General features: G+C 36.6%; 2 protein-coding genes across 12 annotated transcripts in view; both read left to right on the forward strand.

The window, feature by feature from the left end:
• Positions 1-6,317, forward strand: part of LOC135687475 (speract receptor) — a 59,039-nt gene extending 52,722 nt beyond the window's left edge. For all 8 annotated transcript variants that reach the window (XM_065204043.2, XM_089114409.1, XM_089114403.1 and 5 more), the window contains 5 exons: positions 191-314; positions 1,034-1,102; positions 1,355-1,529; positions 1,925-2,115; positions 3,918-6,317. In XM_065204043.2, the coding sequence (XP_065060115.2) occupies positions 191-314; positions 1,034-1,102; positions 1,355-1,529; positions 1,925-2,115; positions 3,918-4,025 (667 nt within the window). In that variant the 3' untranslated portion in view covers positions 4,026-6,317. The remainder of the gene's footprint in view (positions 1-190; positions 315-1,033; positions 1,103-1,354; positions 1,530-1,924; positions 2,116-3,917) is intronic.
• Positions 6,318-6,471: 154 nt separating this feature from the next.
• The window catches only part of LOC135687477 (atrial natriuretic peptide receptor 1-like), a 60,855-nt gene continuing 41,368 nt past the window's right edge, over positions 6,472-25,958 (forward strand). For 2 of the 4 annotated variants that reach the window (XM_065204044.2, XM_089114410.1), the window contains exon 1: positions 19,246-19,512. The gene's annotated coding sequence lies outside the window, so the exon portion shown is untranslated. Of the gene's footprint in view, positions 7,029-12,741; positions 13,217-19,245; positions 19,513-19,540; positions 22,409-25,958 lie in introns of those variants that run through there. The other 2 variants (XM_089114411.1, XM_089114412.1) reach the window with 2 other exon arrangements.

Genomic DNA, 25,958 nt, shown 5'->3' on the forward strand with positions numbered 1-25,958 from the left:
GCGCTATTCTTTCTGTCACGTTACTTTGCATCTTAATATATTGTTCTTAAGTCATATCCGATGTTTATACTCTGTAGAGAATCAGGTGAAAAGCACTGAAGCATTCTATGTTCTTGATGAACAGTTTGTTAGCTACTTGATAACTTTCTACTGGCCTTTCTATAGTTTATAAGCATTGTTTTCTTTACAGATCGATAGCTGAGCAACTGAAGCAAGGACATTCAGTTACTGCAGAAAGTTTCGAGTCTGTCACGATTTTCTTTAGTGATATTGTTGGGTTCACTAGCTTGGCCTCAAAAAGTACACCAATGCAGGTAACTTTTTCCCTTTTGCTAATTACCCTGAAGAAGAACCTAAATTTTCAATGTTGAAACTGTTCTTTGGTACAGTTTAACGTTAAAAAAGAATGTATCGGTCTTTCTAAATAATTGTCAGATCATCTTTATTTGCAATATATTTCGAAACAAGAAAGTAGCTTTTGAAGCATATGATGTGTTTAAGATGATGCAAGTAACACCAGTAATACGTTGCCACTACCCTCAGGTCTTAAGGCTATATTCCCTCATCACAGGAAGCAACGTTGGCCCGTTGGTGCATCGGTTCAATCGGTTCATGTAACCCATACAAAACCGTACCTTTGATGTAGCTTAATAGACTCAAGTACAAGCAGCTTAAAGTTCTGGGTAGGGAATGGACAAGAAAATCCACTTTTTTCCCCACCAGAGATCCAATGCACCGGTCCTACCTGAGATACCTAAGATATGAGAGGGGAAGAGAAAACATGACTGAATTAAGAGCCTAGTCTTTTCTAAACGAAAAGAAACAAGAACGAACCCCGCGATGTAAACAGGCCCTAGCCTAATGCAATAGATTAAATAAGGATTAGAAGAAACACACTACGCCTGATATCAAAAGAACCCCTAGCGAAATCAAATTCTACAACACCCTTCGTGAAATTAACTCTGATAAAATTTCATTTGATCAGCATTTGGTTCGAAATTGTATCTCAATAATATGCGCATCTCTTTTTAAGGTCGTTGATATGTTGAATGATCTTTACACGTGTTTCGATCGAGTCGTGGATGTTCATGATGTATACAAGGTACGATTATTTCAACTTTCCTATTTCAATGAAAGCCACCTGCTTATAAAATATATTTGCTCTGGACTATTCACTATGGGTTTTCAGTGTAATTAATGCAAACTGACTAAAGCTCTCCGCTTGATCAACAGGCCCTTTTAGAGCCAATGCAATTTATTTAAGCAGTGTCCTGCACACATGCCTATCGCTAAGCATTTCCACTCAACGTAGATGTAAAACGCTTTCGTTGATTCCCTGTTTGTTGTTGTGCAGGTTGAAACAATAGGCGATGCTTACATGGTTGTCTCGGGACTGCCCCAGAGAAACGGCAATAAGCACGCAGGAGAGATTGCAACAATGTCCCTAGACCTGCTTCATTGCATCAAAACGTTCCGAATAAAGCACTTTCCAGAGGTACAACTACAACTGAGAATTGGAATTCACACAGGTTAGTGTTTCAATATAGATAAACATAGTTTTTTCTCTTTGAAGTCTTCAGCTTATTATTTTATTTCAATTTTTTGCCCATAGTAGCCTCTCAATCGAAGGACTTGTTTTCAGAATGCCATGCCAGACATGCAAAAATTCCCCTCATGTTGCTGTTGCGAAATCAGACTATATCTAAAAGATCTGAATCTAGCTGTGAGGCACGTTGTTGTGATATTCTTGAACTCTGATTGGTCAAAACTGTATGGAAAATTGAGGTTTCTAAGCCAATCGAAGATTTGGAACCTATACTGTCCCATATACGATCCGTATGTACCATATACGAGGCGCTCTAACCACTTTGCCATTGCGCTCCATCAAAACCGCTCTTTAATCCTTCATTTTTATCTTCAATAGGTCCGGCAGTGGCTGGTGTTGTTGGTTTGAAAATGCCCCGTTACTGTCTGTTTGGTGACACTGTTAACTATGCATCTCGTATGGAATCAAGTGGCCTCGCTCTTAGAGTTCACGTGAGCCCTGAATGCAAAACTATCTTGGATGAATTAGGAAGTTACGCTCTTGTCGAAAGAGGTCCTGTTACAATGAAGGTATGTTGTTTTTATCAGCTGCGTACGAACTGCCCTTGGTATACCCTAAGGGTCTTGGTATACCACACTTGTAGTGTGGAGGCAATTATACCTCTAATCAGTGCCGTCGGAACAAAATTCATATTGGGGGGGGGGGCTGCCCATTTTTTTCATTCTCATTCACTACATTGTTATAAAGGAAACACTACAATTTGACAATTATTGGGGGGCTCCAGCCCCCCGGTTCTGACGGGCCTGCTAATGGATGGATCCGAAACACTGTTACATCATTCGGATAATCCTATTTGGACAATAATCAGTTTAAGTGGGCCAGTATGTACTTCTATTATTCCACATTTGAATTATTTGGCAGACTCAAAGTTATAAAGAGCAATGATTTTATTGGTGGATTTATATCTTATACAGTCGTATTTATCTGTTTCTCTTAAAGAAATGCTTCAGTTCAAGGTAGCATCCGATGTTTAGGATGATATTTAAGTTCTTAAAAATGAGAAATACAGTGCTCCAAATAACGCGATAAGTATCTGTGTTAGCGTGGGCACCTCCCTCAGAAACATATTTTTTTTATTGCCGCTGGGTTAATTTTCTTAACAGTTGTTCCCTCTTCTACGAGACTATCTGCAAGGAAAAAGAAACTGTTCTTCAAAATCTCGCTGTAAAATGCAAATTGATCACAATAAAACTTTAGCACCACTGATTTACGTTTCAATAATTATTTGATTGCATGGTGGAATCAACCCAGCCATGGTGCGAATTTTCTGTTTCAGAGAGGCCTATTCTCGAGATGAATAGATTTTACTATGTGCGCTGCCTTTTATCTCAGTGTGACTACATCGTTCTTTGGTTCTTTTGTTCTTGTAAAAACCCAGAACTCTGATCAATGGATTAACCACCTGTTTGTTCATCCAGCTTTATTCATTAATGGTCCATTTTGTTTAGACATTGTCCCTTTAGTCAATCATGGCCTTTTCATCATGAAATTTATTCTGAGGAAGTAACATTACATAATGTCAAGCTTTGTTTTATTTTTATCGGCATGCTTAGTATAGTATTTATTGAGCAGTATCTTTTTAACTATCATTTTTGCCTTTAAACTATATCTCCATAGGACATTGTTAGACCAAAACCGGGTATTTTTTTCTACTGGAGCAAAACTCATACGAAGTTGTTGCCTACTTTCAAGTTGCATCTTATCTAGTAAAATCGGACAAAAACATTTCTTATCAATACTTAATATCTCAAAATGGTCTGTAAAACTATATAATTCAGCCATCTTGTAAAGTGGCTCATCGAACCTTCATAGTGAGCTTCATCGAAACTTCATAGTGAGCTTTTCTGGGAATAACCTTTTGAGACTGGGGCTCAGTATAGCAAGTTTTGCACCACACTTATTTAGCAAGCTTGATACTTTTCTTGATTCATATCTATTGGCTTTTAATACTTTTTATAGCAGATGACTTACTGAGTGCATGATTCCCTAATTGAAAAAAACTTTAGACCAGGAAACGTCACATGCCTTCGTCACAAATATTTTGAAATCTTAAGAAATGCAAACAGTCGGATAATATCAATCATGCGTCCCCAACATGTCTAGTGTCTTAATTGATGTCTCGAAAATTCTTTAAACAACAGATCTGAACTAATTGAGCAATTGACCATTTGCGGATGTTTTTCGCCATTTCTTTTGACTTATCAGTTTTCAAGTTTATTAACTTCACAATGAAACGTTACGCTTACTCCTTAAACTGTCCAAGATTTGTATGTTTTGTCTGTTTACATCACAAGAGCATTTTTGTTTGTAGGGCAAAGGAACCATAATTACCTACTTCCTCAAAGGCAAAGAAGGCTACAACAAGTCTTTACCGGACCTGCGATTAGCTGCCTCTAAGGAGGAGCATAGTTTTAAGTGATGACTCAGAATGCGCTGCCAGTTATGACCGCATTATATCAAGCAACTGCATTATGGGATATGGTCTCGAAAGCTATTTCACATGCCCATAGGCCTGGGTTTGTCACGTTATTGTGTGGTCTTGCTCGAGAGTTAAAATACTTATTCACAACAGCTACAGCAACAACATCAACAACAACAAACAACAGCAACAGCAAAAACGCAGATGTCCTTCACATTCTACGCCCTTACAGAAAAGATATCGATGCAACCTATAATGCATTGCGGAAACAAAATGGATAACGTAATCTCCAGTTTTCCAGCTGTATTTGCCTGCCCTTTGAATCACTTGGATATGATAAACCATTTGCTCTTGCATAGCTGAAGATGCCTTGTTGAATTGAAATATGATGTGAAATATTATGAAGGTATTGTTTGTGTTTCGTGTAGTGGAAGTTTCCTTTAAGGTTTAAATGCAAAACTGTGGCCTTGGGTATGGTTTTCATCGCTAGAGCTACCATTTTGCCTTCGTCTCATTACTGTGTTAGACTTAAAGCACTAGGCAATTGAAGCTGTGTATGCTGCATGCACGCTAATTATCAAATCAATATGGAAACAAGGCCCTGCTGCGAGCTACCGTATTTCTTTGCTGATTTGTGAGCTGCCGTTGTTTCACGGGTTTGCATCCTTTGATCGTGAGATTTCATTGGATTGCAAGTCAGTTTTTTGCCCCGTACCATATTATTTCACCGCCCCTTAAATTCAAACGGCCACTCCAATCGTGTAGAAATGTGCAGCTTTATATCTCCAAATTTTAACATTATTTTTAATTTAGACTTGTGCTTTATCATATTTTTTATATTAAGTAAAGTTTTATGTACACTTTTTACTAGTACCTTCATGGATTCAGGTTGTCAGATGAAGTTTTAAATTGATCCTTATTAAGTTTCACTTGCATCCTGTTTTTATTCTTCAAAACATCAAACAAGAATCTCGTTCTGCAGCAGTCATGTGAAAATCTGGCTATTATTTTGTGTTATGCCAAAGCAAATTATTTGAGTTCCTTTCACCTTGAAACGGATTAAAACATGATATGAAGAAATATCATCAAATAGACTTATAAAAAGTCCTGTCTAAGCTGATCAAGAGGCTTTCATTCTATAACTGTGGTCATCGAATATGCTTTAGATTCTTAGCAACGAATTTCGGTGAAAATTCGCTTACTGCCGTTACCGTTTTAATGCTTTTAATTTATCCTTCGTTCTGGTATATCGTGTGATAATTGATTAAGTAAAAACAACCAGATCTAGTTTTAGAGAAATGCTTCGTTAGAGATCCGGCTGTAAAGAGCAAAAAGTTGCACATTTCCATGAAGAAAAGATGCTCTGATTGAAAGCGTCCACGAGAATGATCAGAATTTTCATTCATTGCCTTGCCGATTGTTCAGCTTTTGATGGAAGAGTCAAAAAACCATTTCAATGCCTGTTTTCTCTAATTTGGACCAAAGAACTGAGTCAAAGTTGACATTTTTCTCAGTTTACTGGAAAATTCTTTGTAGATATTGATGTCGACGAAAACATGTAGATCAGTTTGTTCCTAAATGGACTGCTGCCATGTATAATGCAATACCCAACGTGAAAAGCAATTTTAGGAGGACTTTCTGGAGGCAAACGAGGCTTCAAATAAACAAGGAATGTATAGCAACGAATACGTAATGCCTTGCAGATCAGACTTTCAGAAGGTAGCACTGGTCTTTTGCATATAAAATGTCAATTAGCTCACAGCATAATGAAATTACTGCAATCAGAGCCTTTGGTTTTATACATGTTTCCCTGTTGGGCAGAGTAAAATTGGTACGGTTACTGAAATGGAAATAATGTTTGCTTTGCTATCCGAATGACTTCGGTAGCTCTCTCATCCTCGCAATTTTTTCACACAGCAAACCGGGTTCCTTCGTTTTCTCCCACTCGAAAGTTCCACATTATCCCTCCATGAACCCTTTTGTTGTTTAAATTTTAGTCCTGTTAGTCACCTCGACTTGTTTTATCTTGATCAGGTTGCTCCTGAGGCGTCCTCTCCTAAAAATTGTTGCCTTTAATTTTTTACTCTACTGAGAGCACCATATTTTAAAGAGCGGTTCTGTAAGCATCCTTAGTGGATTGATTTTAATTGTATGCTATATTGTAAATGTTTATCGTTTTGGGGTGTTTTGTATGCTTTGATTTTGATGTAACTGCATGTTTAAGTCATATGATTTTCGCATTGTCAAAAAACGAATGTATTCTATTTCCGTAAAACGCTACATGTCAAAATATTCCATTTCTTTTTTTGAGTCTGATACTCTTGTACAAACAGTTTGTAACCTTTCACATCTTAATCCAAACCATCTGTTCCTGGGCCGCATATTGGAGACGAAAACACTATTTGCATTTGTTTTGAGTTGGAAGTTTTGTTGAAAAACAGCAATGGTCAGGGGAAATATGGGAAAATGGGCGTGTCTAGGTCCTTGTCTAGGTGTAATGCTAAGTAAGAAGAGTTTGGAAGTGTGTTCGGTTGTCTGTAGAAACATCAAAGCTCAACTCGGCATTTCGTTCAAAACGTTTGTGATGTCTAAAGCTCGTGAATATTACCTAATAGGTGCCCTCCTTCCACCAACTTTTCGCATCAGTTCCTTCAAGCAGCACACAAAGTCATTTCCCTGGAAGCTCTCAACTAATTATGTACCTCGACATATCCTCTCCCTCATGAGACTGTGCTTGATTTTCTTGTTTATAGATAGAATAAAATTCACAAAAGATCTTTTAACCAACAAGGGGATAGAAACTCAGTTCAAACAAATCGAAACCACGGGGTTGGTTGGGGTGATTTGTTTGAGTACCACGAGGTTAAGTCATTTCTTTGTTAGTTCGCCTTCAGCATTCAGTTTTGGCTTAGTCATGCTGGTTGAATTTTGCTGCAGTGTGTGTTGGTGAAGTTAGAAACTCTTAATGGAGGCCGCTTACAAGTGAAAATTGGGACGTACCAGGTAAAACTCAGTCGAATTTTTATTAGAGATACACTTCAATGCTAATAGGAAGGTGTAGCTTGTTGTACATCGAAGTCTTGTTCATTAAATGTTATGGCCCCATTTGTTCTAGAAAACCTCGAAGGGTATCTAGGCCAAGTTTTGAACAGTGACGTGCCGTTTTGGTCAAAATTTGGATCTATAATTCCGCACATATCGAAAAAATGTGACCCATATTTCCGCAAACATGAAAATAACTGTACTCATTATTCTGCAAGGCAAAAAAAATACGTTTTTTATGTTTTCTGCCCAAAGGTCTCAATATAACTTATGATATTACACATATTTCATACTTTTCTAACTGGGCATCCATTTAGTTAATGCTGAATTTCTCCCCTATTGATTTGGCAATATTTTCCTAAAACGTTACATATAGTTCTGCATTTTTGTTCAAATGTTGCCCATAATTCCGCACATATTTGAAAAAACAAATACCGATAATTTAGCATTTTTCAGAGAAGATATACCCTTAGAAATTGCACGTCCTTGTACCTCAAAGCTATCAAGGTACTCTCCCCCCACCCCTCGAGTAAAAAAAAGTAGGGAGAAAGACATTGAAAGCAATAGCGTGCAGCGTGCAAGAAGATAGTGTCTCATACAGATATTTGAAAGCTTTTCAGCTACATATAGAAAAGAGTGCATTTGATTTTCAATCTTTTCACGTCGCATATTTATTCGTGGCAAATCGACTAAACATCACAAAGCAACGCTAAACATGCTTCAAACGAAGATCAAACTTTGCTCAATAACACTGAACTTGGCTACATTTGGCAACTGACTGATCAAATGTTTAGTGAAATGTTCTGTCGTTTCTCTGGGCTTTATATGTCTTCTTTAATACATGTTGATGGAATTCGTATCTTTTTAATAGACCATAGATCCTTATCCAGGCTTCGATTGAAACAAGACTGAGATAGAATACCAGCGATGAGTTAATCAGAATTTAGGATCTAATACATTCAAACACAAGGATCGAAATTGTCACAATGTAGATGTTGCCTTTGAATGTCAAAGATTTCATTCCTGGCAAACTCTTTCTAATAGAGGAAAATTCTTCACTCAAGCTTTTGGGCTTGGTCTGTTCACAACTGTTCAAGCAGCTGCTTTTTATTAAAGACTTGTTTTGCCGTATTAAGGCTGGGGCCTAAAGGGCACGGGTCCTGGGCCACCCAGCAAGAGGGGGCATCCTACCAATGCAGGCAACGAATTTTAATAGAAGATTGGCTATTACTAGACACACCTAACTAACGTCAAAATGCAGGAACTCTGGAAATCTGTAATTTATAGAAAGCTTGAAAAGCTTTTCAGTTGTAATGCTCGACTCCTTCAGTCACTGAAATCAGACTTTTTAAGAAATATTAAAAATTTTCAACTTAAGCAAGTGCCTTTGTATTTTCTCTGTATAAATATATTTGTTGAGTACAACTTGTGTTTATTTTGTCTCATATTTATGCATTCCATATCAGTATAGCATTGAAAGAAAAGTCCTCATTTTGTATTTTCTAACTAAAAGTGACCTTGATTTATTTGTAAAATAACTAATCTGTGGTCCGGACAAATAATCGGTACAGGGATCTCCCTTCCAATAGTGCAATAGGGGGAGCTAGAAAGGGGGCCTCTCTTCCAAATGGGCCCAAGGCCTCCAGCAGGATTATTCTAGCTCTGGATTGAACATATTTTGCAGTTCTTTCATTGGAAAGATAATAAGATATTTCTAGTTGGTGAAAAAAACTGTGATGCCCTGTCGCAGTATCTTTCTTTATCAGATTTACCTTGTCACTTGTAGCTTCTTGAATTGGTTAAGATCATTTGTGTCCATTATCTTGCTTACTGTGTTAGAAAGTTTAAGTGACAGGTGAAAAAATATCACCATCAAGCTGAACTGTATGATTATCATGCGTGTAAACAATCCCTGTATTTAATAATCTTCTTAAGATGTTCATTATACTCATCTAGTTCATGATAATGAACTGGGTTCTTTAGATAGAATTCTTCTTTGAAGAAAAAAACAAACTGTTCCTTAAGGAACTGAAAACCCACTCCAAGCCATTTGTTTAGTTCTCTACCAAATCATTAACCCATCATTTAACTGTAGGCAAGGAGCATATTGATCAAACTAAGAACTTGAGCGTGATTCTTGGACTTGAAAAATCATATAAAATGCATACCCAAATTCTAGACACAGCGTAAGAGATTTCTGTTAAAATGAGTATTGTGTAATATCCATTGCAACCAGGTGGAGCCAAATTTTGCTTTTGTAGCTTTGTACTGTGGTTATACTAGACTGTGAATTTGTTAAGAATGAAAATATCGAGAAACAGGAATTCTTGAAAGGTGATAATAGAGCGGAGATCTGGATTCGCAAACCGGCCATATCAAAAGGGAACGTTCCTTCTCCAATGATCCAAGATGGGAATGCATGTGTTGGAAATATGAAATGTAGCTTGTCGGAAAGTATTTGCATTGGCTAATTGCACTGTGGAAGACATCCAGACAAAAAGAAATTCCGACAATTTATATTCATTAGATTCTATCTTCCACTATATTTGGTTACAATTAGTGCTTGCGATGCATCTGCTTCAAATTTGATTCAGAGTTTTTCCTGGCCAATGATTGCTGGCATAATTAAAGCGGCTTGCACATGAATATGTGTCTTGAATTTCCACGAAATGTTCGGAAAGTAGCCATATGGCCTAAATCATTCCTTTAGAAGTCCGATCTTTGTGTTTGCCTTAATAGAGAACTATGGACAAGCACAAATCTTTTTCCGTATCTAAATTGCTAGAATGGTGCCCTCAGTTTATACTGCTCGACCCGCACCTTTACCCATTTTTATTGTTATAATACGTTGACGACTACCATTTCGTTTCTTTTGCTGGTAAATGTTGTAGCTATTACTTATTTCTGTTCAACAGGCTTCATTTCCCCTATCTAATATACAATGTAGAAGCCCTCTAAAATTTTATAAGAACTATCTATCGGAGCAGCAACTTAGAACCTTCCTGTTCTGTACTCTAAAGAGAGTTAGTATTTTTTTAAATAGAATGAAACGAAAATGACTTATATACAATACTACTCTCGTTTGATTAACAGATAAGAAAATTGATTTTGGAAAGATGACAGATTACGTCTTAGCTTCATTTCCCCAATCTAACATCTAATGTAAAGCCATCTAGCGTTTTACCCTTTGACTTCAAAGTTGAATGTTTCAGTATTCTTGTCTTCAATGTTTATGCCTTTTGTGGTGATGACTAAATATATGACTTTATACAAATTTTGTTATACTTCATATGGAAACGAAGTGGTGTTGTGTACAAGCGCCTGACTTTTGGGTGGGTCCGTGGTCAAGTCTGATCTTTGTCGTATGGACGTTTTATTGTGCTAAGTTTCACGATTTCAGTCTTTATAGCACAAAATTGATGTTTTTACCCCGAGCTCAAACCCTGTTAAAAGCTCTGGTTTCAACCCTCAAGACTCAAAGCATCTTGTAAATTGCTGAAAAACACAAAAGGCAACATAGAAATCGTACTTCCTAACTTACAAAAGTCCTTCAGCCCTCTTAGATCTGTCTCGGCTCTGACTGCACTGCCCTGTCTGTGTGAAGTTGGTGTTTGAACATCTTGAAGCTGAATAGTTGTAAAAGTGTGGGAAGATCAACAGAGCATGCGTGGTGATGTTGGTCATCACTGCACTTGCTATATTACGACAAAATCAAGGGTTAGCCCATTCATAAGAACACTTTGACGTATTTATCTCCACGGAAATATTCATGATTTGAGATAGATCAGTTCAGCTCAGTTCAGCTACATACACCTCTTAAAAAGTAATTTATTAACTGAAGTACAATGTCCAGTTACAAGATGCAACGAGAAAATAAAAGCAAGTAGATAACAGAAAAAATCAGGGTATGTACGGAGAGAACTTTCTTAAAAGAGGAGTTCTCTCAGTTTATAATTTAATCGAGGAGAAAGCACCTCTCGTGTATGCATGCATCAATTAACTCTCTTACCCTTGTGTATGAAAAACCATAATCTTCTATTTGCATCCGTGGCATACTTTTCTATGCAAATATTGTCCCAAATATAGTTTTTTGATTACCCACAATTCTTCCCAAAACAGCAAAACCATCATCGACACTCCTTTTGCTCTAAAGCCATTACGACATAAACGTTTAGAGACTGTAACACATTTCAGAAATTCAAAGGAGAATAAAGCAGTGGAAAGTGACTCATGCACCTGCATATTGTGTTAAGTATATGGCAAAGATTTAAGCTTTTAGAATAATTAGTTTTACATTTATTTAATTTTTTCATCATAGGATATAATTTTCTTTTAGCAAGAGTCTTATTTGGCCTTAATTAGCTTTTGAATATTCAATTAGAAAATCAAGTTTCAACAAGTTAAAAAAGGTTTGTTCTTGATCACTTTTCAAAATATTGCATTTTCTAAAAGACAGGAAGTAAACGGCCTTGAAGTTCCCACCTTGAAGAAATTTGCTTATATTTAATCATTTAAATCAGTTAATGCCAATATGTCAACATGCACTTTTCTTGAATGGTGTTTAAATAAATGTTTTTAAGCCTATCTTGATATAAACTAGGCCAATAAAGATAAATAGCGTTCCTGTGTAACTTGAAAATTATGAAAACCGTCGTTTTTAAAGGAAAAGCTAGCTTTATCTAATGGAATTAATATCAATAAAGAAAACGGCATTTTGAGATTTTTTACAATTCATTCTGATGAACTAAATGCCCTCATTAATCAACTTTGTGGAAGTTTTTTATGCTATGCAAGCCAAATACGAAGTTGCAATGATTGCCCGGATGAAAAACTTGTTTAAGCAAATGACACAATGGTCACTCATGCATTATCTCAAATTTGAATTCCTGCTTTCTTAAGTTTTGAGGATGTGTAAAGCAATACTTTCTAAACTAGCAGACACATACGGATAATATTGATGACCTAACCAAGTTTTGTAACCGAATTCAACTTTGGCAGAGAAACGATTCTCAAGTCCTTTCTTTTTCTTTCGCTAAATTAGCTTTTTAATTCTATTCTTTAGAATGAATACAGAAAATCTTCCCAGCTTATCAAATTATATCAATATACAGCTCAAACCTCGGCTATTTCAAGTTCTAACCTAGAAGAGATTACACGCTGTACGCTAACTAGATCACATGCTGTTAGCATTATTGTGTTCTTTAACTCCATGATTTTCATTTAACGAAATAAAGACTGTGGGTTTATCATTACAGTAATGAATGGAAGTAACGATGATACTGTAGAGAGTCTTTTATAGATATTGCTGCCTCGGTGCCTACATTTTATGCAATTCTGAAAAAATGGCAATAAAAGACCTGCAGCTACCTATTGGCAGGTCTAATGTCAACGATAAGATATGTGAAATGATGGAAACACGCTGACTGCTCTAGCATGTTTCATTTACATCCCCCTTATCAATTATAAGAACAGCCCTCACATTATTGTTCAAAATGTTATTCGTCTTTTTCGTCACACTTTGCCTTCAAAAGAGCAAGTGGTTCTCAAAGCATAGCAGCTGGCGGAAAAATTGTTTTTGAGAGAAGAATTCATCTCACATGTTGGCTTGAACTTCTCTTCCTCTTTAGTTATGTACACATTTATAATCATTTTGCTTTTCATTTGTTTTCACCAGTACACTGTTCAGGAATTGAGAGCTAAATAAAATGTTCACGGAAGGGAAATTGTGAAGCCATTTCACAGGCTCGTGTTTCGCAGTGACTATAGCCAACAAGATGCGAGGCAGTTGGTGTCCCTAGCAAGGAGGCTATTTGGATCACCAGCAAGGACGTAGCTCCACAATTTTTGCTTCAAAGCACAAATTGGTGTCATGTTTTGTTTCCAAATAAGGAATTTTTTGCAAGACTAGCACAACATAGTAAGTTTCAAGAGATTATTCTCGTGGAAGCTCGAATGCAAGGCATAGCAGGTGTGCATTTGTAGCTACGCAGGAGCGTGAAGCCGTGCACGTTGATGGCGTTCTCAAAAAACATTAAGATAAAACCATCATTGCAGCAGATGTCCTTATAACTGCGTTTGTAGGGTGGTCCTTGTACAGTGCAGACATCCTTTTGGGCATCAAAAGTGTTCATCAAGAAGAGCCTACTAAGGTTTGTTCATTAATACTTGAACATTTGTTTATAATTTCAGTACATATTTACTTGGTTATGAATACATTGGTCAGCATTTTACCAAGTATTGCAGCAAATCTTGTAGACATTTCCAACTAAGAAAATATTGCTTTTAGGTGATTAGCTTTGCATGACGCTGAATTGGCAGTCATTTCCACTTAAAGTTGAAGTTAGACTATAAGCCATGCATTGAGGTCTTCTTCAGATCAATAAAATGAAAACCTTTATTAAAGGAAAGAAACTTATCATGGTTGATCCATTAAAATTATTGCAAAATATTATGTCATAAAAGCTTTCCTTGAAAACAAGTTCTATCAATTCTCCATCAATAATATCAAGTGGAAGTTCTTTAAAAAGACGTTATGTTCAGCGGCAAAAGTTAACTTAAAGCGATTGAAGAGCTTTTTTGGCTGACGCAATTTTTTAGAATGGTTAGTCGTGTAGAGAAATAAAATTCAAACGCAAGGTACGGTTAGGTTCGAAAAAAATTGCGTCGAAAGAAATAGAAATTCACATAATTGCGTTTTGCTCAGGGTTACGTTTTGCAATTCTACGCTATAATTGTACCAATTTGTCTGAACCAATAGGAAAGTGTACCATATGCATAACCTCATTAGGGCGAAAATAAAATATGATTATATATCTTAGTTGCATAATTTAAGACAACGTTTTGTTCTCAATCTTCTCATGACACCATTTCGTATAAATTTTCTTCTTCTTTGCCACATAATACATTATGCGATATGATGGTAACGTCATCGATTTTAAATGCGTAGATGCATATGTTGCAAAATTTTGGTTCAAATGCGTAGAAACAAATGCTGGTTTGTCTCCCCAACAAAGAAAATAGTTCTTTTCTCGTTTTCTTTCATCTATCCTGCTTATATGTCCTTCCAAAATAGCTTCAAAAAATGTATTGAATATTAAACTTTTCATCTCTAACCTTATTGTAAATACTATATAATTGTGAACAGGTTTTATATCATGATTCTTGCATTCTAATATAACGGACTTGTCTATTTAATGCGAATTGTCTAATACCGGATTTGTCTACTTAAAGTCATTATGTAGCAAGAAATTGTTGACCGTTTCTAACAATATGTCTTTTTTATTTGACGTGGTACTTATTATCAAGTTTATTAACAAGCTGCGGTTTCCAAAATTTGTTCTTAATTTTAAGTTATAATGAAGCTTAATCGGAGGGCTCTTTAAAAACATCTTCTGCTAAAGAGCAACCTTTTTTAGAAGAATGAAGCATGAAATATTTTTAACTCAAACTTGGACCAATGCTCCTGCCATATCAAACACACCTGTGATGGCCCATTCTTCCTGTCCTGAAAACAAATAGTTAATAGTTTGTATTTTAATCTACCATTTCACAAAATGGAAATGAAGTTTCTAAGACCGGAGACTTAATCCCTGCTCACAGTTTGCTCACAGTGGCCATTAAAGTTAAAATGAAGCAGAAGAGAATGGGCACATGTTTAATTCAGCAACTGAGTGCACTGGTCGCGTATCTTCAAAGCATTTCACTTTTCTTGGTGATATCAATGCAAAGAAATATAATTGTTAATAATCCTATTGAATGTTAGCAGTGTGTCACACTCATGAAAAGGCCCATTCAACTCAACACACAATGTGAGCTACATTTGACCGAAGCGGACACCTATAATCCACGTACTAAGGAGACGTGTTACCATTTCCAAGGGCTGCCTTTGCTTTATCACATCATGTTGATGTAAATAGGGAATTGGAAGAGTGTCTACCGGGTGATGGTTTAATATGAATACATATGAAGGCTTAAGTAGCATACAAGGCTGGTACAAATGTTTCAAAATGATTATGCAGATTGTAAGAAAATCAGCCATCTAGAAAGGTGCATTTTCAACATCATCTTATTATTCAAATACTCTACGCCAGAGTTCATGCTGAGTTTTCAAGATATTACTTGGTTCATCTACTTCAAATGATCTCTACAGTCTTTCTATGTAAAAGCAGTCTGTCCCTTCCGTAATTGGCTAATTCTAATTTGAAAGCTTCGCCTTAAAAGAGGCTCTTCCTCTGCCTTTTTAGCATCCGACATTAGTTATTGTGGGTGAACACGGCAGAAAATGCCTAATCTTTATATAGTCAAAATTGACCTGGACGTTCGACACCAAAACAAAATTCACAGCAACTCGCTCAAGGAGAGTACGCTACGGTGGTTCATCATTCTGATTGGTTATTTGTGCATCCAACTAACGGTGAATGAATATCGTGGCCATGAAAATATAAGCTGAGAACAATGGGGGACAGACTGCCTTTAATCACCAGTCACCAAGACGTTCTGGGAAAGGGGTAGTGTGGCGCAAAGACGGAATTTGATCAGCTTGCGTAGGTGGGGTAGGGGTGGGGTTAGAATTGTTAGCTCAACTGACAACAGCCCCCCCCCCCCTAGCATGACTTCAGAAAATGCAAGAAGAATTTCGTCAAAACATTATATTTTGGTCAGAAGTAAAAGAACCAAATAGTGCCTGCTGCCAATGCAAGCTCCCCATCATTTGACTCCAATGAGTCATTTGACTCTTTTTTACCCACTTTTTCGCTCGCAGAAGTAGCCAAAGTCCTAATATTGAGCTTACAGACAAAATATACCCCTCCCCCCACAATTCCCGCCCCTGCAATAGCAATAACAATGCAACCTAGATTGGCACCTCCAGAATCCCCGCCCCTGCAATGGCAATAACATTGAAACCTAGATTGGCACTTTCTCCTCCTGGAAAGACGCTTTTGCAAAACTTTAGACACGGCAAACCGCGCGTTCCTACATCTCTTGTATGTGAAATGGTCACAGTCAGGTTTTTTGGCAGTTCCTGCTTGTGAAACTGAATCCATGTAAACAAATTATTGAAGTAAAAAGACCGTTTGATTGCATTGTAAGTTATGGAAAATTTTTTGCAAAGTTTTCATAGCATTAGTACACATTATTTAGACTGTTAATTTTTACATAGTTGGGATCAATAAGCACATTTCTATTGCAATTCGCAAACTCTAGATGGACGGAATAAATCATTACTTCAATTATTCATTGCAAGACAATTTTTGGCAAATTTTCCAGTTTTGGATATCACTCCTCAAAATTACTTTTCAAAAGCAAAGATTTTTCCTACTTTGCCTGGCTGGATGTTAGACAACGAATGTTGAACTATTGAGCAAGCAACAGTTGCTGGCGATTAGCTGGCAAAGTTTTTTATTGTTTTTCTCTTTCCTCAAGCTACGCAGCCAAAGTTAATTCTAATTGCAGTTTTCAATTGTTAGACATTCTTTTTGCTACAGATATTTATCTTTATTTATCTTCTTTTCATCTTTAGCTGAATTTTAGCTGAATGTTAAAAGCTGCATTTTTTAAGCGTGCATTTTCTACAATTTTCCAGTCACCTAAAGGGTTGGCAAAATTCCAATCGCTATCTAATGCACAATCCCCCCATCCTCTAACCTTGCCACTTATTTTGCCCCTTATTCCATGCCATTTTCTCAATAAGGCTATGTTCACATTGCTCCGTATTCGTTTTTATCCGTTTTCATATCGATCCGATTTGCCTGTTCCCACTGGTCCGGATACATTTGATAACGGTAAAAAAAAGAAGACGCGTTCACATTGCTCCGCTCTTGATAAAAAGGAAAACGCCACTAACTGGTCTACAGCACTCGCGACTGCTAAAAAACTTTTTAGACAACTCACTGCCACTTATATTCCTCCGAGTAGTGTACTAACTTCGAGTTAATCAGCCATGTTAAGAAAAATTGTTTAAATTGGCGCGGTCTAAGCATCTTGCTGTATTGTTGTTGTTGTTAGCGTTTTCAAAAGTATCCGTTTTCGGTGTTCACATTGCGTTTTTGCGTTTTCAAAAGACTCCGTTTTCAAAAGTCTCCGTTTTCAAAGTGCGTTTTCGAAAGTCTCCGTTTTCAAGGTGGAGCAGTGTGAACGCAAGGCACAAACGGATACTTTTTTATCCGTTTTCATTTGAATCCGGAGCAATGTGAACGGGGCCTAAGAAACTAAGTTTGCTAGGTGCTGAAAAATGCTTATGGGATTATGCAAGAGCGCGTTAACTGTATCCTAACTGGATCCAATCTCATGGCAAAAATGTTCATTTATGGTGTAAAAATCTTTTGCAGAAGGAAAAAAGCATAGCTACATCTTTCATGACAAATCTTAGAGTCTGGAAAAGTTGTCAAACTTCCTCCGGCCAAGAATATCTTACAATTGAGCCCTCCTCGTTTTTTATGGGTCTATAATAGGCGTGGTCAGGAAATTGTGGTATTCACCAAGTTTTGATACCCTTTTTCTTGCACTTCGTTTTCCAAAATATATCAAATAATTGTAGCTTTTTCAATTATAGATTACTTTTGCAACAGCTGTAAAGTTACATGCTTATAAATTATATATTAATAACAAAAGTGTGTCATAATTTAAATATGTAAGTTATGTAAAGTTAATGCTTAAATTATACAGTGCAATGCAGTTGTCCTACCACATTCATATAAAGAAAACAAAAAGGTTTATCTTATAATTATTATTTGTCTTGTCTTTTTTTGTCTGGCTGTATTTGAAAACCACAAGCCAATACGATTTCCTCAACTTTCTCAATTTTCCAAGTTTTTGGTCACCTTCCTCATTTTTTTGTTTTTTCAACCTTCCTCCGGCCAGTGGCCGTGGGGCCGTGGCGTTTTCCTGACTATGACAAATGTTTTCTCAAGCAATAAATATTGCAATTCTTTGCTTTACAGATCCAAACAGCGTAGATACTTGTTTTTACAGGCCCGTCGGAACCTGGGGGGTTGGGGGGGCTGGGGCCCTCTCCCAATAATTGCCAAACTATAGTATGTTTCCTTTATAACAGTGTACTGAATGAGAAGGAGAACAATTGGCAGCAACCCCCCCCCCCCCCCAATATGAATTTCGTTCCGACGGCACTGTTTTATGATGATAAAAGAAAGTCCGGAGGAAAAATAAGCACTTTTACTGGATTCTGAGGTAATTCTACGTTAATTGGTTTCGATCAAGCTACACATCCTCGAATCACTTTACTTGTACGGAAATACACCATTTCAAGATGGAGGGAGCCAATAATAATTCATTTCTTAACCTCCAATCGTGCGAAAAAACTATTGCTTCAATTGCTAATAAATAGCAATGATCCGTGATAAGAGCCTTGTGGCATAGAACCTTGTGGGTGTGTATCAGCTGCAAACTAGAAAAGAGATTTTGTTGGCACCAGCTATTGTCTTTGGGAGGCACAGTTTCCTTAATCGAGATACCTTCAATAGCAATTCAAATGTCTTAGTGTGTTATGATAAGAGGTTTTGATAATTGTTTGACCCGAATAAAGCATGGCGACGTGCAAGTAAACGAATTCTAGTTTACATCAATATTTTATTGTAGTATATTTTTGCGATTGCTTGTTAAGGTGCTGATAGATTAAAGCGTGTCAGAATTGATTTAGTTATCTTCATTCTTTCAGACTTTGTCAAGATATGAATGTCTGAGCATTAATTTATCTTTAGCGATCAAAATTTTATATCTATCAGAATCTTGTGCTTACTTCAATTAATGTTTCAGAAGGTCTGTTTCTATTTTCATGCAGAGGCTTATATCTTAGTCCCTTTAGAATATATCTATTAACAAAGGGATCTGCTGCAAAATATAAGCACAGCAATGTAGTTAAACAGACTTCATCCTTCCAAGGAAAAATCTTATTGTAGATCGTCATTAATATGTACCCAGAGTATAAACAAGAATGTGCTTGTTGTTCGATTCTTTTAGATTTTTAAAACCCACGAAAATAATGTACATAAAAAGATCTCGGCAAGTCTCTGTGCTCCCTGGCTTGTTGTGGCAAATGTGAGATGTTTAAACAAAACTGTTCTTTGTTATTGAACTCAATACTTGTTAAAAATTAAATATTTTCAAAGTGATTAATTTTCCTTTTTACCACAAGACAGGTTCTATTGTTGAAATAATGAAAGGCCGTCGTGACATGATGCGAGTTTAAAAACATCTAGTATGATTTTTTAACAAGTCTGGCAACGTGAAAATTCAAGGTCTTTTTCAGTAGCACAGTATCTTGACAAGGATAACGTAGCCTGAAGTCATGTTTTACTACGGGGGTTTCAGGCGAATGAAGCAATTCTTTTATTAGTGACAACACTGACCTGCCAAAGGCGCATTGCCTTCCACATTCATTCATCATGGGTAGGACCATTTTACGCCTCGTAGACGGAGCAATCTCCAGGTTTGTACGCATTTATAAAGCAAATATGTTTATTATTAAAATCCTCCGAGAGGGCTAAGGCAATCATCTGACTTAGCGAATGTCCGACGTTTCCGGGGTATGACTTTAGTTCAGACAAGTTTAGGAGAATCTAATGGGAATTGAAAATCCCTCCGACTTAGTAAAAGGCTAAGCTATCAAGAGTACGACCAGGGATGCCGTCTGAAAAGTTATAAAGGGGAGCTGTGCTGTAGGCAGCTTTTAGAAACCATTTATGTTAAATATTCTTTGTTGTTTTATGAAATCATTTTAACTATTCATCGACTAAAAAGACTAACAGGCATTTGCTCATTCATGGAAAATCAGTGGCAAAATAAAGGGTAAATTACCATGGCCAAGAAATGAATCTGCCAAACTAAACATAAACTGGCTTCTTTTAGGGGGGGCTAAGCCCCCCTGAGCCCCCATCTACGACACCACTGAGCACGAGATTCAAATGTTTTTTATTTATGTTGCTTTTTGTAGATAAATTTATCAGTAATGTAAATTTGGGTGGACTCGTAAGCCAGCGATTTTCCCTCCACTATGAAATTGAGAACCACAGCATCAGTAGTTTTCTGCCTTTCGCTGCATTTTGAGTATGAGCACCTAGCTTCTAAAATAACACGACATTAATTGTATATTGACTGGTTTTATGTCACGATATATAGCATAAAAACCCAAGATTTCATATTTAAAAAGCGAAATTTCTAATCCCCAATATTCTTATTTCATCTTTAATGCCAAGATACACGCATTTAACTAACGCATTAAGATTAAAAAGCCAGAAAAAGACTTGAGGACTGTACATTTTTACCATAGTAGATACAGTCACATTAAAACAGACAAAGGCAAGTGCAAAGGCTATCATATTTAAATAACAACTTAATTAAACCTCTATTTTGCATGAACTGATAGCTTTGAAAATGTTTCATGATCAGGTGCAAAGGGGAAGGGTGCACATGGGATCCTTGAATACGAGGAGGTCCAACAGTTAGTTTGGGTCGTGATCTTGAAAATTCGATATGTCTTCGGGTATCCAGAGGCGGATCCAGAGTGAGTTCTTTGGTGCACAGAACCCAGTCAGTTTTTCAACATATAGCTAATAATGGTGTTGTCTGAAACAAGTAATATTTAAACTAAAAAAGTGAAACCTAAAAATTCTAAGTTTTGTCACAGTCTCTTCAAAATCATAAAATTGCCAGTTTCTTCTCTGTCGTGATTTGGAAACGATTTTCCAGACGCTGTGAATGACAACAGCAGTCAATCCTAGAACTTGGAAATAAACGTTTTGTGCCTCGGAAGTGAATGAATTGAAACAATGAAATTTTTGTTTGGAACACGGATGGAACTCAGTCAAAACAGCATCTGGAACTCGGAAATGAACCATATTTGTAAGAGAGCTGTACAATGGCCCGTAGTTGATTGGCTACCTATAGTTTCTGTTCTATTGTGGAACTGCAAAACATTGAATTCGAAATGGCCACTGCACTGCAGATGTCTTATACTCGTGACCATCGCAGCATTCTAGCAGATTATCAAGCGTTTGAGATAAAATCAGGAGATATCGTTAATCGTCCAGGAGTGTTAACTACCTTTCTTTAAATTGCAGTCTTTGATGGCACAAAAAACCTTTGCTCAGACGGAACACCATATTTTGATGAATAGGCTGGTGTCTACGGAGGCAAAACAACAAATTGCGAGCAAAACAAAAGGGAAAAACTTTGTTGTGGCATCCAAAACAAACAAAAGGGTATTGAGAAAGGGAGGGGGTTGCAAAATTGTTTACAGAGGCACTGCTTTTGTCGTAATGAAATCTAGAATCAGATTTCTTTCGAGTAGATAGTACTCACCCCTCTCTCTCAATGGTACCAAAATGCATAAATATGAATAATAATGTTGTCTTATGCACAATTATCAATGCATTATCTGAAATTCCCTATCCTTGGGCTGGAACTTAGTCAGGTTTTTTGCTGGATCCGCCCCTGGGGTATCAATAGAGAAAATAGCTTTCCATGCCTGAGGGAGATAGGGAATGTGTATGATTTTGCAAGTGCTTTTTTTGGAGGTGTACCTGCCTTATTTAGGTTGAATATCAGCAACCTTTTGCCAAAATTCTTGGTGATTAGTGCGAGACCCAAATTGACTAATATTATAGAAGTAACATGTCGTAATGGAAATGGAAAGTAATGGAAATGGAAAATAAGCAAAACTTAAGTTCTAAAATATTTCGATAATTCACTAGCTGGTTGTCATAAGGTTAAGCTGCAAAACCCTTTCCAATAAAGTTTCCGCTGGAAATTGTTCTATTAAAATTACCCACAATGTTACGAGAGATGGCAACATTAGTAAAAGTATTGAAACTTGAATACTCAGCTCGAACCATGCTTTCTATTAAAAATTGAGTGTAGTTGCTCTTCTAAAAGTCTTGTTACTTCAAATTTTTAAGATTTTCCATATAGTACCTTTAAGGTGATGTAAAATTGAAAATTTGGTATATCTGAGGTATTATGAGAGCTTTAAGTTACCGCGAGTTGTTGATCGTTACATAGTTAGTATGCCGATGAATTTCAATCAAATATTTCATGTATCTTAATCTTTGGGCGTTTAGATTTTCACCCTAAGATATTGCAATATAAAATGATGCTGCATATCTCATATATGGGATAGTTCTGGGTCCATCTTTAGGTGGTTTTAGGTGGAAAAAGATTTTCCTGATGGAACCCCCGTTTGTATAATGCTTGAGGTCCCCTTTGTGCCTTCTCTGCTACTCAAACATGTTTTAAGCCCAGATTTTCTATTAAAGAGGATTTGAGGCAGCAAACGTGTGCAATTGATTAAAAAAGCAAAGCTGATTAAAGTTGTATTCGCTTCCAGGGTAAGTGTGCTGCAAATTTCTGGCAAACCTGTTCTTGTCAACCACCAAATTATGGCAATCATAGCTGTAAGAATTTTTTCTTTCACGGCATTGCTCTCGGTTGTAATTTGTGCACACTTATTTTCAAAAGAACCATTAGATTTAGGTCCAGGCTGACTGTTCTTAATTTTTTCGAAATTCTGAGGCTGTATTGTTCCTAATTTATTTATAATTTGATAGGATGTAAGCTGTGCGATTGCTGGCTTTTTTGCTCTGGGGAGATATTCGGGCCTCATCTGCTAACTAACATTCATTTGCCAACAAATTTAATTATTCATCGAAAAAGCACCCACACATGGCTATAAATCCTCGTTCTTTGAGATGAAACATTGTTCAAAATTACATTTTACAGTAGCTCAGCCTCAGCTTGTTCTTAATTTGTTCCTAACTTTTGACCAATTATAAGGCTCGTTATCTTATAGAACTATCTTAAAAACAAGTTTATATGCTAAAAACTGCATATTCAAGTGATATATCAATTTTACCTTCTCTTCATTCAGTTTTAGCTAGCTGCTTTTGCTAAATGCTTGTGTTTTGTTAATCATCAACTTAGTGCTTGTAGGAAACTTGATACTGCATAAAGCTCTTTACAGCTTTCTTCTTTGAATATGTCAAGTCTGCTGAACGCACCTGCAAAATCTATAAATTCCACCTTGTTGCTTTCATCTGAAAAACAAATGTGATACGGAAAAACTGTTACAGTAGCATGTACAGTGAATATACTTGTCGTTACGAGAATTGACTAATTTTTACAGAAGTTAGTTATATTAAACTTATTTAAGCATATTACTGCTGAAATTCTAGTATATTAGCTAGGAACACCCAAAATTTTGTGTCGATTTTTCATTTGTTTTCCCGAATACTACTATTTCCGTCACCCTTTCCCCAGAACAATATTGAAAGTTTATATTATACAAGCCACAAACAAGAGCAAGTACTCCATAACGTCTTTCCTTTTTTATAGCAAACCAACATTGTTTCTAGGGGGAGAGGGGGTGCCTGAATTTGCCATTGAAAACTCACTTAAGTGTTTCAAGACTTTTGGCAGTGACTGTAGAATGTATGTATGCATGTATGTATGTATGCATCATGCATTATGGATATTTTAAAAGGATATGTACATTTCAATTTAATACAAAATGCTATCAACATATGTCGATCTGGAGGAACAGTTCTAAGCCTGTATGCTTCGTATGATAATATAAATGATCATACTCTGAAATCGGAAAACAGCCTTTGCCTAAATTCAATACTTTTTCACAAAACTTGATAACAAACGAAAAAGCACCTTTGAATTTAAGCACGTTCAAATTGAAAACCATTAGCTTAAACCGAACCAGCTGTTTATGACGGATTTTAGGTACGAAAATGAACAATTATTCAAATGAAATGGTGTTAATTATATTTCCTTGGTGAAAGAAGTCGTAAAGCTAAGAAAACGCTAGAGAAATCATAAAATATATGTTGACAGCTGAAGCGCAGTAGGCGATGCGATCGACTTGAAACCAAGGGGTTTGGAATTGAAGCCGTCTCTTCGCCCGAACCAATTGTTACTTTGTTTGTTTAACTGCTCCACTTGAAATCAGGGTTGACGAGAGGGGGTAGGTGGGGGTAATTTGCCCAGAGCCTCAGGGTTTAGGGGTCCTCGTAGAGAAACGAATTCTAATATAAGCATTATATTAATCAAACCTAGCAAGTGTATGCCTAAAAATAGTAGAACGTTTAAATGACTGCAAGAAATATTCTGAAATGTGTTTTAAACAAGTCTAAAGAGCGTGGTCGCAAAATGGGGGCAATTTCCTTTACTTTTGCCCCTGAGCTTCTGAAACTTCTCGGTGGCTGTGCTTGAAAGATCTCAAAAGGGTACTTCTAAGCTGGCTCTTGTGTTAAAGACTGATGTAAAATTTGAGACATATAAGTTGACTTAGATCTCTTTTCATTCACAATGCAGATACTAGCATAGTCAAAGTGCAATTGCAAGGAATTATAAAGACGCATTTTGATGATCTAGTTTTTTGATGTAACCGCCCACTAACGGGAATCAAAAGAGGATTGTTTGTCGATTTGTATCAAAAAGTTGTAGAAGAAAAGTGGAGATGGATTGTAATTAAATTTGAAGATGATTTGCGATTGTTCTTATAATTTTAAATAAATAAACTAATAATTGTTTTAAGCCACATGAAAATCTTCAGTTAAACCGATGGTCTTGGCAAATCACTTTTGAAAACAAAATGAAAGAAAGTTACAAAATGTTGTACTTTATCGAAACATAACATTCATTGATAAATTGATGTTTTGAACACCTTTATTGAGAGTCACGAGAAAACAAATTCTAAATAAACACCGCTAGAATGATGTTTTGTGAAGCTTAGAAAGAAAGTATTTTTTTAGCTAGAGGCTTTGAAATGTGAAAATGGTACACAATTCTCTAGTTCATCGTATCACAATAGGCCTTTAAGGTAGGAGACCGTCAGTTTTTCTAATTTGCTAATTCTAGCACAGCTCTCTTCGATTTGCCTGTTTGAAACGATGAGTTTCGAAATCTCTGCCTAACGTTTTTAACACTATATACTTATTTATTCAGAGCTCTTTTGAATTCTCTATGAATTTTATAATCGACTTGGAACTTTATGTCTAAGAGAGATTTGAATTTTGATTTCTTCTGCTATAGCAAGCAAACACATGAAAAAACAGGAAAAAACATCTACGACACCCTTGTTTGTGCAAAATATATTTCGCTAGTCTGCTCTTTATCTCCTTCCAGTTTAAAAGTAAATTTATTTAAAAGGCTGTTATGTCGTTAAATATTTATAATACAACAAAACAGATTCTTGCAAAAGAAGTCTGTTTTCAGGCTCGTTTTTTCATTCTGAAATGGACCAGAGTCAAGCTGAAATGAATGTCCCCAATCTACTCCGCTACCTTTTCAACTTCGAAAGAAATTTAATTATACAACAATCCTTGAGTTTTAATCAGACCATCTGCCTGAATTTTTTAAATGCAGAGGATCGTTAGATCAAAGCATATCCGTTCAATAGAAAGCGGTCATCGTGAAGAGTGTTGAGGCCATTTAACTTCTTTATAAAATGCTCTTTGTTTGAGTCCGAAGAAAGAAAGTTTTCCACATCCTGTCCCGGGCTGTCGCTAGTTTTTGTGTTCAGGGGGGGGGGATGGGGGTTCCCTTGACGAATTGGATGAGCCATTCTTTACTTGCCGATAAATTTCAAAATTCGCTTGCGAAGCATCCCTAAATGGTGTAAAACTTCTCGTTTTGAAACGGATTGTTTTCTGTTTAGGGTTATCACGCCCCCTATGCACCCAGAGCAACGGCACAGATCCTGTCCCCCACACTGACTACGGGCATATCAGAATGATGGAATAGGGTTTAGGAAAAAACCTATAAATCCATAAACAAATTCCTAAGATCCATATCCCAATTTTCAATCTTGCTGGAAGTAGAAGTCATACATAAATTTTTCTTGGTCATTCCTTGCTTTTTTGCCAGACAAAT

Source organism: Rhopilema esculentum, chromosome 20, assembly GCF_057945365.1.
Source record: "Rhopilema esculentum isolate cy_ngs chromosome 20, ASM5794536v1, whole genome shotgun sequence".
In the NCBI taxonomy this organism is placed as follows: Eukaryota; Metazoa; Cnidaria; class Scyphozoa; order Rhizostomeae; family Rhizostomatidae; genus Rhopilema; species Rhopilema esculentum.